The 14,275-nt window shown below is 46.2% G+C and overlaps 3 protein-coding genes and 1 non-coding gene across 4 annotated transcripts in view; 2 read left to right on the top strand and 2 right to left on the bottom strand.

Moving 5' to 3' along the window:
* The window catches only part of LOC128716342 (uncharacterized), a 64,651-nt gene extending 57,613 nt beyond the window's left edge, over nt 1-7,038 (top strand). The window contains exons 9-15 of the mRNA XM_053811261.1: nt 2,170-2,294; nt 2,374-2,591; nt 2,753-2,941; nt 4,443-4,636; nt 4,807-4,928; nt 5,013-5,948; nt 6,030-7,038. Of these exons, the coding sequence (XP_053667236.1) occupies nt 2,170-2,294; nt 2,374-2,591; nt 2,753-2,941; nt 4,443-4,636; nt 4,807-4,928; nt 5,013-5,948; nt 6,030-7,038 (2,793 nt within the window). The remainder of the gene's footprint in view (nt 1-2,169; nt 2,295-2,373; nt 2,592-2,752; nt 2,942-4,442; nt 4,637-4,806; nt 4,929-5,012; nt 5,949-6,029) is intronic.
* On the bottom strand, nt 229-423 carry LOC128716556 (U2 spliceosomal RNA). The gene has a single exon (XR_008410040.1). It is a non-coding gene; the product is annotated as a U2 spliceosomal RNA (small nuclear RNA).
* Nucleotides 7,039-7,721: 683 nt separating the features above from the next.
* LOC128713766 (uncharacterized) lies at nt 7,722-8,084 on the bottom strand. The gene has a single exon (XM_053808633.1). The coding sequence runs from the start codon at nt 8,082-8,084 to the stop codon at nt 7,722-7,724; it is 363 nt and encodes a 120-aa protein (XP_053664608.1).
* Nucleotides 8,085-8,590: 506 nt separating this feature from the next.
* On the top strand, nt 8,591-10,347 carry LOC128713742 (phosphatidylinositol glycan anchor biosynthesis class U protein). The gene is made up of 5 exons (XM_053808608.1): nt 8,591-8,714; nt 8,792-9,446; nt 9,671-9,942; nt 10,023-10,165; nt 10,234-10,347. The coding sequence occupies exons 1-5, from the start codon at nt 8,591-8,593 to the stop codon at nt 10,345-10,347; spliced, it is 1,308 nt and encodes a 435-aa protein (XP_053664583.1).
* The last annotated feature ends 3,928 nt before the right edge of the window (nt 10,348-14,275 follow it).

The following is a 14,275-nucleotide window of genomic DNA, read 5'->3' as shown; positions in this document are numbered from 1 at the left end:
TCTGTTTTAGGGACATGTTTTAATTTAACATTTCCTAGGTACGTTGCTAGGTTGTTTTCAGGATTTCTGCGAGGACTGAACTATTCTCGAACATATTTGTAGAAAAATCATAACGTTTGTCGCTGGAACTCGATGCCTCAGTATGATCGAAGATCACCTCAATAGTAACAGACATAAACCAAACTTCTTGAGGTATTTTCCAATCTAATTCCAACGTTTTATTTTAATTGAATGTGGGCCAGACCCGGCGGTACTGCAATACCGGGCCAACCCGTGGAGGCAGTGGAGCAAGCTCCGTAACTGGCCTCCGCCTTCCAAAAATCAGTTTAACATTTGTTGTCTTCTAATGGAAGAGCTATCAGATGTTAAGCTGATAAGAACAGATACTACACTTTGATCTTAGCCTTTAGGCCGAGAAGCGATACCGGTGGATTCATTTATCCTGGCCTATATCCTGCCCGACGCTCTGCTGCTCTAGCGATGTTTAACGCATGATTCCCTTCACACATGGGATAGAATGGGAAAGATTACTTTGCTTTGTGCATGGAAAGGTGTGCAGCATCCGTATGCTAATTCTCCTCATCCACAGGTAGCGTACAGTGTACGCCGTACACGCGCTCACATCTTCACAGGTATATTTTTTTTTACAGTACGGTGCAACATTTGTGCGGCACCGAGCGTCGACGAGTGTATACAATATTTGAATTTAAAACCTTTTTACTTTACTTAAATTGAACTTCCATCAAAAGATTTATGACACTTTCTTTTTCGTAAAACAATCACAACTATAAATAGCTTACAATCACTTATACATTTTCGTTCGCTTTGTATAAATATAAGCAAACATAACAATCGGACACGTAAAATTTCATCCATCTGTAAGAACTAGTAATTATGCTTAGTTTAATAAAAGGTGTGCATAAAATAAATCATTCGCGATCGTTCCTATCTCCCGAGCCAAAACCTCATCTCATCGGTGGTAGCGGTTGATCTGCACCGTCCAGTAGTAGGTTCAGTTCGGCATGATTAATGATTTTCTCTTAATACACTGTCAGACCATTTTTGGGGTTGTCTCTCGGCGTACAATGCCAGTCACAAACACACACACACACACGCAAACCCCCCCCCCCCCCCCTCCCCCCCCGTCTCCCTTCGGACCCATCACCCGAAATCACCCGGAGTCAGTGAATACGCACCATCACCTGTTGAAGCGCAGGTTAATTCGGTTAGTAGCGAGCCCGACCGAGAGGAGCGGTCAGTTTGCCATCCCCTCTTCCGGATGAGTGTGCAGAAAAGCAAAAAGGTTTGCAAATTTTTCCAGCGCTCGAGGATTTAGGGCCCGAACCCCCGTTCAATCCGTCATTCCGGTCGGTTATCGACGAATGCGAAATGGTTTTGCGTAGTTCGCACCTAGCTGCAAACTGCTACGACAAACACACACGCACGCCGGGTGCGCACAAACCAGAAACCGGCGGGTCCAATCCCCCCGGACGCTGGCCGTGTGTTGACGCGGCGAACGGTCGCGGACAATCGCGCTCTAATTTGTTTCATAATTTTGTAATGGAATAAATTATCATTAAAAGTACTATTGCTAACAAATCGCAACTGCCGGGCAGTAAATGGTGCCGGTGGTTCGGAATGTTGGTGCGGGTCAGGTTCGGTGGACGGGTGGAAACCGGTCATCACACTGTCCGGATGTCTGGTGCTCTGGGTGGTGGCTGGCCGGGGAAAGCCATTAGTCAGCGTTGAAGATTAATTTACGCCGTGAATCTGTGCGCGTGCATGTGAGCGTCCGGGGTATAAGACTCATTAGCAGCTAGGAAAAAGCCGCAGCTGGGTGATGAAGGGTTACGCATCTCTCCCAGTTCTGGCATCCACAGTGGCAGCCAGCGTAACTGTGATGAGGGGAGCATTCGCCCCGGCGGAAGGAGGAACCTGTCCGTGTACACGTTGTGTTCTACCACACCTTCGAATCATCGGTGAAGTCGTCAGTGGCACCTCCAAATAGCACCACAGCAGTTCCAACAGTTGGATGTGGATCTTCATAAATTACCTTTAATTATTGCTAATTATTTTGCTCATCATTTCGAACGTGAAGCGGCGAGAGTTCCCCGGGACACATGTTTGCCATAAGTGACATTAATGCGAGGTAAATGCTCTTCCCCACAGATCGAAGATCTTACCATGGCGATGTTTGAGGATGCGGACAAGTTTAATCGTGGTGCCATTACGTACGAGGCGCTCAAAAATCAGCTCGAAAAGCACGGCGGTTTGTTGGAGAATCTGAGCATCAGGTGATTTCGATTTCCACTTGTGACGTTCCATCCCGTATCCTCCAAGCTAACTCTCGCGTGACCTTTTGACCGTGTACAGTATCGATCGATGGTTGGTGCCACTGCCACAGGACGACACGAAGAAGAAGCGCAAGAAAAAACCCTTGCCCCATCAGCTGACGGCGCCGTACATCAAGAACAACTACGTGTATCTGTCATTTCTGACAATCTTTACGCTGATCAACGTGGGCCTGTTTATATCGCGTGCCATCCAATACCGACACAGCAACGGATTCGTCATAATGGCACGAGCCTGTGGTAAGTGGACGGGAAGCATCCTCCATTGCGTAATGAGTTAATCTTATCAGAGCAGTACTTCAGAGCCTGATCGCTATCCGCAAGAAACCTTACACAGCTCTGCACTTAAAGGATTAAGCATTTACTACATCCGACGGCTTCGGTCCATCTTCACGTTTCAGGGCAGTGTCTCAACTTTAACTGTGCCTTCATACTGGTGCTGATGTTGCGCCAGTGCATCACCTTTCTGAGGACGCGCGGCTTTACGGCCTTTCTGCCGCTCGATCAGCACATCTATCTGCACAAACTGACCGGCGTCCTGGTGGCCGTCTTTAGCCTTGTCCACACCATCATGCACCTGTTTAACTTCAGTAAGTAGCACGGCACGGTACGGTGTGCCGAACTGTCCGTAACGAAACGCCGAACACTTCTACCAGACGAGAACCCTCCAGACGAGAAACCATTCGACTCACACAAACTACCGTGAACAGGAATGGCGGTGGAAAGCGTTACATTCCCATCGCTTGCATCGCAGTTTCGTGAAGATATTATTTTGATTTTTTTTTATTGCCCTTACCATTAGGTTTTTGTTCCTTCAGGGCGGAATCGTAATCACGGCTTTATGGCTTTATTTTACGCAAACGCACAACCAACCTGCCCCGAACCTTGCCAACGCGCACGAAGCGCCCAAATCGCTCATTTCCTTCCATCGGGAGGAAGTCGTAAAATGCGCCACCAGTGCCAAATGTTCCTCGCATATCTGAAACGGTATGAGGTGTGAGGATGGAAGAGGCTTGAATGCACTTTTATATGCACACGCTCCGCACCGACTGTGGTGGGATGAATTTTAAAAAAGAAAACTGCGAAAAAAAAGCGATCGAGCGATATCATAAATTATACTTTTATAACTCAATTTAGTGAGTTCGGGGAGTTTTTTTTTTTGCTGAATGGAGGTTTTTATCGTTTCTTCTTCAGGAGAAGCTCGTTTTTTGATCGTTTCTTTTATTCTTTTATTTGCAAAACAGTGATTGTTTACGCTTGCATATCTGATGCCATGTTGTTGTTTAATTAAAGTTTATATTATTTGTATATTTGTAGATTGTGTTTTTTTCTGCCTCTTACTTTAATAAATAACTCTAAACTTCGGTTTGTAGATAGATTCCAACACCTTAAGTAACATTTGTACAAACGTTAAGCCCTGTACTTCTCGTAGATATTACGGCATGCTACTGTTTCAATACCCCTTCTGTTCAATATCCTGTTTTCACTTATCGCGCTACATTGTAGGCTATGTACTTAATCTCTCAACCACCGGTATAATCTTATCTTGGCCTGAAAGCATTTTTCCTTATCACAAAGCAGCTCCGGTTAAAAACCGGCACCGAAGCCTGTTCACCTGTCGATAATCGATGAAATATCAGCCACCGACATCCTCGATCGAGGGTAGCACCCGAATGGGACGGCACTGTAATTGCCTGTGCTGTAAGCCGCCGCCGATCGCACGCACACCGGCCCGACTCCGGACGACGTTGAGTGTGTGGTAGAATTGATCTCGTTAAAAATTAATTTACCCGCACTAACTACTCGGGGTGACCGCAAAACCGTCCAGTACATTGCGCCCGCTTACATTGTATCGTTCGACACTCCGTATTGATCCGACAACCACTCAGTCGACCTTTACTAATACGAAAAAGAAGCGAATCACCGACCACCGGCACTTGTAACACACTTGCGCATTAACCCTAATCCCTAATCTTTCTTCTTCTGTATTTATCTTTCCATTCCGATCAAACTACTATCGCAAACCACAACCGCACAATCCTTCCGTCCCCATTGCTCCCTGGCTCCTTCGTACGGCCTATGTAAATATAGCCACGATCGTCGTGTACGATCCGGTACTCAACGCCAACAACTACACCACGGCCGAGTGGCTGTTTACGGCCCGGCCCGGTCTGTTCGGATCGATCAAAGGCTGTGCCAATCCGACCGGTATCGTCCTGGTGCTGATCCTGCTGATCATGTTCATCTGCTCGCAGCCGTTCGTGCGACGTGGTGGCAGCTTCGAAGTATATTGAACACACAAAGCATTCATTAGTTCCTTAGCGTTGTTGTAGAATTTGTTAGAATGAGATAGTACTAGTCGTGATCTCGCCGCAATAGTGCACCGGATTCTGATGTTTGATCCATTTTTCTTTTATAATTCTTCCTTCCTTAACAACTGCTGTGACTGCTGTAGGTATTCTACTGGACGCATCTGCTGTACGTCCCGTTCTGGATACTGGTGCTATTCCATGGGCCCAACTTTTGGAAGTGGTTCATCGTACCCGGTCTCATCTATCTGATCGAACGCACCATAAGGTAGGTCCGAGGGGAGATGTCTCAGTTTGAGCTCTGGTGATTGTCCTGCTACTTGCCTAACGACTTCCAACACCGTTCCCAAAGATTAGTCTGGATGCGCACCGAACACGGCAAGACGTACATCTCGTCCGGACTGCTGCTCCCGTCCAAGGTGACGCATCTCGTGATCAAACGTCCGCTTCACTTTTGCTTCCGGCCGGGAGATTACGTTTTCGTCAACATTCCCGCGATCGCCCAGTACGAGTGGCACCCATTCACGCTGAGCAGTGCGCCGGAACAGGAGGACTACATCTGGCTGCATATTCGCGGCGTTGGCGAATGGACCAACCGGCTGCACAACTTCTTCGAGCGAGAGCAGGAACGCTTGCACAATGGCGAAATACCGGCACTGGTGGCCGGAAGTTCTGGTGCGGCATCGGTACCAGCGGTGGCTGCCACAGCCACCGGCGGTACGGTTGATGTGGTGCAGGAGAAGCTAAAACCCACACCAACCGGGACAATTCACAAAAGTTCGAGCTTTGAATCGGCGCTCAACAAAGCGAAAGCTGTACCCGGTGGAGCTATACCTCGTACGGGTGATGCAACCACTCCGGCTAGTATTATGAAGCAGCGACATCCACCGGGGACTTCGAAGCTTGCGATGGAAGGCTACAGTGCACCGTCGCCTAACACAACGTCCACGGGTCCACAGCCCAAATTCGAACGACAAATGTCGGAGAATCGAGCGCTGAAGAAGATACAGGCTACGCTACAGCGAACTTTTTCTAGGCGCGATCAGCTCATCCCACGATCGAGTGGAGTTGGTGGAGTGGGCGGAATATCGAATGAAGGATTCGCCGGTGATGGAGTCGATGGTGGTCCGGACGGGACGGCAGGATCCGACATGAAAGATGCGAAGCGCAAGGTCACACCGGAACAGAGCCTGCATAAGCTGATCTTCCAGCAGAAGGTCCCACTGGAGAAGTCACTCTCAATGCCGGACATGCAGAACAAGTTCAAGAAGCGGGAGCGTATGATGGTGTAAGTAGTGCAACTTTCGATTTCTACCTCATTCTGCATATTGAACAATGTCTACCCCTTATCATTTTTTCCACTAACTAGACTGCGGGAGTACATGCGCTCGGAATCGGAACGCTCGTTCGATGAGGTTCAAATCCGCAAGGCACGGCTTCAATCGCTCGGATTGGCCTATCTGAGTCCACAGAATAAATCGCTTGCGCAGAGCTTCCGCTATATGCGCAACAAACCCACGATCATTGCCTTTAAGACTCCAAGCCTGGAGAACTGTGAGCCGCGTGACTCTACCAATTCGATCGTCGTTTCGCCCGGTGTCTTCACGCAAAAGGATGCGGAAGAAGGTCGCACAGCAGGATCCGTACCATCGACCGGCACGTCCGTGGTTGCGGTCGGGTCAGGATCATCGCAAGATGCGATCGTTACAGCCGGTGTAGCTCCGGGGACCCGGCCGGTAAACTATCCCGTTGGTAAACCGCTAGAAATCTACATCGACGGACCGTACGGTGCACCCTCGAGTCATATCTTCCAAGCGCAGCATGCCGTGCTGATTGCGACCGGTATCGGTGTAACACCGTTCGCCTCCATCCTGCAATCCATCATGCACCGGTACTGGAAGGCTCGACACTGCTGTCCGCGCTGTTCGTACGAATGGTCCAGCGAAATTCCACCGACGATCATGAACCTGCGCAAGGTGGACTTCTTCTGGATCAATCGTGATCAGCGATCGTTCGAGTGGTTCGTTAATCTACTGTCCCAGCTCGAGATCGAACAGGCGGAACTGGGCGGAGCAATGGAACGGTTCCTCGAGATGCATATGTACATCACCAGTGCGTTGCAAAAGACGGACATGAAGGCGGTCGGTTTGCAGCTCGCCCTGGATCTGCTACACGAGAAAGAGAAGCGCGATCTGATCACCGGGCTTAAGACGCGCACCAACGCCGGTCGTCCAAACTGGGACAAAGTGTTCAAACAAATTCAGGATCAGAAAAAGGGTAAAGTGACGGTGTTTTACTGTGGACCGCCGCAGCTTGCCAAAACCCTGCGCTACAAGTGCGACCAGTTTGGCTTCCAGTTCCGCAAGGAAGTGTTCTGAATTGTTATCTATTTTATCGTACACCTTTCATCGTTACTATCGATGCATGTGTTTTCTTTTGTTGCGAATATTATTTAATTGATCGTTTTATTTAATGTGTTCTTTCCGTCGAGCGTTCGTTCGCGACGGACAATCGTTCTTGCTCATTAAGAGCGGTAATTTATTCACGGGACGCGCATAATAGCAAAGTCGTTCCGCAAAAAATTAAAATCTTTTTTAGTCATGTAAATGTGCACAATTTACGAACAACACTGCCAACATTCTAGGTTCGTCATAAGACACCCAGCTATATTTATTGTACTAGCATAGATAATCAATAAAGCCACAAGGCATGAACGAAGCTAACTTTAATGGGATTTATTAAGGCTGTCGAGGTGAAATCCGAATCAGCTGCGTTGGCCAACTAAAACAATTCAAAAACATTTCGAATGAGTTTCAGTACTGAACAACAGATGGCGCTAGCAGTCTGGAACTTTTGTTAGGTTGCACAGTTTAGCCACTGCAGAATAATGTAAATATGAATAAAACGAATTCAATAAATGGTTAAAATGAAGCTACTTACCTGATTTCGAATAAGTTCGGGACACAAACGAGTTTCGTTATTAAATTATGGATTTATTACACTACAATATGTATCAGCATAAGCACCTTGCCAGCAGCAGCCCCGAACAAGGATCTTATCCTTAATTCTGTGCCGACGTAGGATACTTTTTCAGCACCTTGTTTAATTGCTTATAGTTGAGGTCCTTCCCTGCCACTAGCATACCCTTGCTGGACGTTTCCTTTTTGACCATTTTCTTATCCAGGAACACCTTGTAGCAGCGCTGAAAGGTACCCACCTCCTTTGCGCACAAACTCTCATTGAAATCGTGCGTTTTCAGGCAGGAAAACAGCACTGCCATCTCCTGCAGGCAAGCCACATCGCTCGTTTTGTCTGTTTTACCACTCACATTGTTTTTAAGGCGCAGTGGCAACACCTCCTGAAATGGTACGTCCGTCTCGTTCTGTGGTTTGCGAGATCGCAACAGCGCACTGGCCATACGCATCTTGCGGTTGTGGAAGTTGTACGATATCGACGAGCTGAACGGGATTAAAAAGTGTATTAAAATTGGGACGTTCCGAAGGTTTTACGTACTACAAACCTGATAAGTAAAGCGAGCAATACTCGGCAACTTCCGTGCCGGAACAAATGTAAATAAACACCGTGTTAGATAATTTGACAGCATACCTGCATAACGTCAGGCGAAGAAACAAACTTGGGTTCATGAACGTGCGTCACATGCTTACGCGAACTGTCAATTTAACAAAGCGAAACAAACAACAACAACACCAACAGTAGATAAACAAATTCTTCACTCGCCCCCCTTTTATCTATGAAGACCGGGATTTAAAACAACCAACGCGAAAGGGAAAAAATGTGGTAGTTTGGATAATGAAAGTGTGTTACAAGTTGCAATTCTAACCGTTTATGTTAAGCAACACATCCACTAATAATTAACTTGCTGCCAAATCGTTGGGCTTGTGGCCGTGCAGTGATATCAGTGTATCCAGAATGAAGCTGGCGATAAGTATAGGAGTGGCCGCAGCAGTGCGCTTCCTGCTGATGAATTCTCGCTACTCGCAAGGGATACAAAACCGGGTGGAAGTATCTACACCGATAAATGCATGGAAACGAGGTAAGCGAATTCTATTCTTTCTTGGACAATGAACACCGTCCTTTTGTTTGACACCGACCCTATCTTCCATTCCACAGTTGAGGAAGGTGCATATCTGTATGCGAACGGAATCAATCCCTACGATGGAGACGTGTATCATAAAAATCCAATTATTCTGCACACTTCTCGCTGGCTGCTAGATAATGTCCCAAGTGCCATTCCGTCCCTGTTCATCCTGCTGGACGTGCTGACGGGGATCTTGCTGCTGCTAGCGGCACGAGTATTTATCCGCGAAATGTATGAAAAACAACGAAACGAAATGAATACGTACGCGAAGGACACGGATGAGCTCCATCTTGTCGAGGCGGATCTGCACACGGTTCCGATGTCTGTCGGGTTTGCTTACCTGTTCAACCCGTACACCATTCTAAACTGTGTCGGACAGACGACGACCGTGTGGAGTAACTTCCTGCTGGCCACTTTTCTGTACGGGCTATCGCGTCGTCAACGGCTGGTCTGTTTTCTGGCGCTTGCACTCGAAACGCAGATTAATCTATACCCATTTGTGTTACTCGCACCGGGCGCACTGCACATTGCCAATCACCAAACCGGGACGGGCGCCAGTGGGAGCAGATTTCGCAGCATAACGACCAGCTGCCTCTTATTTGCAGGCTTATTTACAGGAGTTAATTACTTCGGCAGCTTTTTGATGGGTGGAGACTGGAGTTTCCTAGATGCCACGTATGGCTTCATGTGAGTGCTGAAAAGCCTTTCTTACAAAATCTGTGTGTAATTTGTGTAGCGTTGTGCTTAATGAATCATTTGAAAAGTCATTCATATGATACTTTAGCATGGAGTTATTCAAATCAAATGATGCAGAGATTCAAATAGAGATGCAGATGCATTCATTCAAAAGATTTACCCAACAATAATAATTTTCATTAAACAAAAAACGATCTCTTCCATCCCGCGTGTAGCATCAACTGCCGCAGCTTACAACCAAATATTGGGTTGTTCTGGTACTTCTTCACGGAAATGTTCGATCACTTCCGGACGCTGTTCCTGTACTCGTTCCAGATCAACGCCACGCTGCTGTACCTGTTTCCGCTCACGTTCAAGCTGCACAAGGAACCGATCATGCTGGCAACGATGCTGATCGGGCTGGCGGCCGTATTTCGCTCGTATCCGTGCGTCGGCGATGTTAGCTTCTACCTTGCCCTCATTCCGCTGTGGAAATCGATTTCCATGTGTGAGTCAAAAGCTCTTGCTGCCAAGTTGTGTGAGAGGAAAGTTCGAACTCAACGTGTACTTTTTTGCATTACTTTCCAGTCATGAAGAACAATTTCATCGTCGGTGCAACGATGCTGGTGACGAGTGTGCTCGCTCCGACCGTGTGGCACCTGTGGATATACAACAATTCAGCGAACGCCAACTTTTACTTTGGTGTGACGCTCATTTTCTGCACAGCCCAGGTAATGATGGCATTCTTCTCCAATTTCGCAGACGAATTCTTTCATAATTCAATTCCTTCTGTTTGTAGATTTTCCTCATTACCGATCTCTTCTTTGGGTACATCAAGCGAGAGTTCTGCCTAAAGCACGGCATCCGAGTGTTGGTGGATGGAAAGGAGGCCCGAATTACGTTGGAGTATTAAAACATTTCACAGGCTGATGAGATGTTAACTGTAACCGGTGGTAAAGCAGCTGTAAAAGAAAGCTTAGAACAAAAACGAATAAATGATTTAACTAAACAAATGTTCGAACATCACACACGTCTGGTCCAGCGTTGATCTCTCTCTCACACACACACACACACACACACAATTCAACCCTCACCAACCAAACCCATTTTTTTGATCACAAATCTTGTTTATTGAGTCCAATAAAAAAGCATTTGCATTTTGCACAATTTTATCATTTTTTTGTCGTCCCTTCTTCGATATTGTTCTCTTGTTTTTTCTTCTTCTTCTTATTCCGTTTGTTTTCTTTTTTCTCGCTCTTCACGATCCACTTTCATTCTCCGCGATCCCACAATCCCGTATCCGTTTACTGCAATAATTTTAATCGATATATAAATAAGTTAATAGTCCTCTTTTCTGTTTACCAGTGTAATCCGGCCACTCGTAGCGAATTATTTTGCACCACCTGTTAAACCCCACCAGTCCAGTCATATTACACACGAGAAGGCGTGAGAACGCGCGCCCTATTTATGGTTTCCGCGTCTTGTGACTCCTCCTTTTCTCGTTGGTAAACCGTTTGTTTTTTTTTTCTTCGGAGCACTCAAATGCGGCAGATGCGGGTTAACTTTTTTTGTTGTTAATACTTCGACAAAGCACAATTGAAAACACAAAAAAATACATCATCATGTGCCTTTCTCTCGTCAACGTGTGGGAATAAAAAACCTTGGCCTTGTACTGAGATTTGTTGGTGTGCTTCGACGAAGGTTAAGTAGAAATGTTTGCCCTTACTGCAGCTTTGTTTCAGGTTCCAATTACCAAACTTGGGGTCCATTCCGTTTCTTCCGCTTTTCAACAGGTTTTTCTCGCTTCTTCCGCTCGTGTGGCTCTTTACAGATAGAGTTTTGTTTTAAGCGTATCAAAGGGTTAATTGCCATGTGGAACAAGTTACGGAGAATATCATATCGCACAGGAGGAGGCACCAACGACCCTTTTTATCGCATGGAATAAAAGTCCTGGTTGTACATAAAGAGTAGAAGGAAGATGTGTTTTTTGTTACGGGTGTAGATTTTAAAACGCAAATTTAGTTTCTAATCTCCATCACTACTAGCGATCAGCGAAAATGTTCGCCTCAACACTACTCCTCGCCCTCCCTTCGGCAGTATACCGCGCCAAATCCCTTGTTAGACACCGAATCCGGCAATATCTCAATAGTTCCATCGTTTCGAACGTGATCACATTAGCTAACAAGGGGAATGGAAAAGCTTCGAGACTCGGGCATGAAATCCATACACAAAAATAAGGCCGTTCTGCACGAAAACTCAACAAATACCTATTCCTGCTTCGCGTTTTATTTGGCTTTGCCCACAGCAGAAGTTTTGCCTGAGGCTTCTTTCTTCCAGAGCTCATCTGGTTTTCCCCCGTGTTTGCTCTCCCTTCAAAGTGACGTGGGCACGGTTCTAATGAGATCATTTTTCCCTCTCCTAACGCGGATCAACTAATTCATCACCATCAGTCCATTGATCCGACTTCCGCTCAATTGGAGTGTTCAGACATTCTCCCCGCCGGCAGACGTTTTCAATTACTTCACCCGCAACACCGCGCGCTTCCTCTTCCAGGCATTTCTTACGGTAAATATTATGAAAAATAATTCGAGATTATCATAAAACGATAATCCACGCTCCTTTATAACTCGGACGCTCGGCTGGTTACTGTCTGCCTTGCTGCCTCGTCTTACAAACGTGAGGAAATCATCGAAAAGACTCTGGCTCTCGCTTCTTAGTACCCCCTAACGTGATTTCCTCCACCTAATCCATCCCCTATTTATCGCGGGATGGCTTTCCACCCTCCAAAGGCGCTACACCTATTTGGATAATAAACTCCACCTCTTTCGCGGGACACGGCGGACCCGTGGATGTCCTTCCATCATCGTCGTCATCTTCAATAAATGCACCGGTGGTCTCCCCACAGCGTGTATAGAATGAGTTCCCTTCTGCTAGAATTCCACCCTGTGCGCGTTGAAAGCCCTTAAACGTCTGCTTGCTCCTCCGTGTAAAAGTGACTGGTTAGTATGTTTTGTTTTTAATTCAGGTTCATATTGTTGTTTTCCTTCCCTCAATCAAGTGTACCCTGCTTCATCGACGCCGACCTCCCATCATTGTTTGTTCCGGACCCAAAACAACGGTTTGTGTGCGCGCAATCTTCCTCTTATTTTCGTCCTTTCCACGGGGTCTCACTTGCGCGAACCCGATCGACTGACGCGCGCATTCGGAGATCACCATGTTCACATCAATGCAGTGCGAAAATATATACGAGCTAGGTGTATCTCTCTTCTTCTAAGTGCGGTGTTTCCTCTCCTTGGGCCAGTACACAAAGGCTCCCAAACATTCGCGTACCTTACAAGGTACGTCGGTTTTGTTCTTCTTAAAGCGGAATAATGTTTTACTGTTGCCTTTTTCCACCCTCACACTAAAGAGAACCTAGGGATTCGTTACCTAAATACGATCGTCTCTCTTTACTGCTCCTTTTAAGTGATTCTTTCAACGCGCTTCTAATTGTACTACTGCCGCATTCTTGGGGTATTTTTTTTTCTTTTTCCGGACGGGTGCTATAATACGTTACAGAGGAATAGACGTAAATAAAACAAACTCTCCAATATACCGGAATGCTAGGTACGGAATGATCCTTACACCACGAGAGGATCCACTAGCGAACTAGCGAATATGAGTTTCCCAATCGGAAGAGGCATTTCCCACATTAAAATTCTTCCACCACACCATCTCTTTTGTCCGCTTGATTAATTCTACGCTGACCTGTTCTGCTTCATTTGTTCGTTAGTACTACCCTTGGAATGCAACCAAAAACTTCCAGCTTTTATCAACAATTTAACCTCTCTTTCTTGTGCTGTTTTATCACAGTTGCTAAACAGAATCACTTAGCATCGTTGTGAAAACCAAAACCCCTTTCCACCTCTTATTTTTATCTCATACTGTGATGTGTGTCGTCTTCGAAATAACTCTTTTTTCTCTGCTGTTTGTTTGCCATTTCTCGCGTATTATAGCTCCCGCTAAAACTAAAACCGCATCATAATGCAAACACAAGCAACTGAACCAACAACTCCCCCCCGTGACACGAACAGAGATTTAACTCTTAAGCACACTGGGGGGGTAGGTTGCAGCAAACATATTCCCGCCAGTATCTACTTCCATTTGTGTGTTTCGCATTACCTTCCCCACGTTCTCTTTGCTATTATTACGGACGTTTCGGTGAAAACGATATAAACACGGTTTGCGTTCTCTAAGGGTTTTAAATGGTTCTGCTACGTGTGGGGTAAAAGTTGGTCGACTACTTTAAATTCTTCTTCCGCACACTGGGCGGTTCAATCTAACTCCAACGTATCGTAACTTCCTTCCCTTTTGCTGAGTTTTGTACCCGATGATTATTAGCTGTGGCTCCCTTGCTTCGCTTCTCTGTCCTAATCATCTTCTAACTGGTTCCTCCTTCATATTTTCTCGCCTTTCTTCACATTTTTATACGTTTTTTAATATTTTTTTTTTTCGTTATATGACTGTATCGTTAGAGTATTAAACTGTGTTTTGTAGACGTACATCGGACACTAAAAGGCTGATTTAACATCAGAGTTTCATTTACGTTTCGCATGGTTTGTCTTCTTTAAGGGGTTGTGGTTTAATGACTCCACATCGACTCTACTCCGCTCCATATCCATGTGAGATATTTGTATTTAAATGCTTGGGGGAGGAGGCTTGTTTTTGCCGGTGGTGAATGCACCTTCACACTTGCGCACCCACGCAGGATGAATGGCGCGACAGATTGTTCTTTGTGCGAATAGCGATATTCGGGGGGCTCATCCTCGGGTGCGTCGAACAAATATAAATCGTGGAACCTA

Source organism: Anopheles marshallii, chromosome 3 (genome assembly GCF_943734725.1).
Source record: "Anopheles marshallii chromosome 3, idAnoMarsDA_429_01, whole genome shotgun sequence".
Classification (NCBI taxonomy): Eukaryota; Metazoa; Arthropoda; class Insecta; order Diptera; family Culicidae; genus Anopheles; species Anopheles marshallii.
Note: the sequence above shows the minus strand (reverse complement) of the source record. Positions and strands in the feature narration are given on the sequence as shown.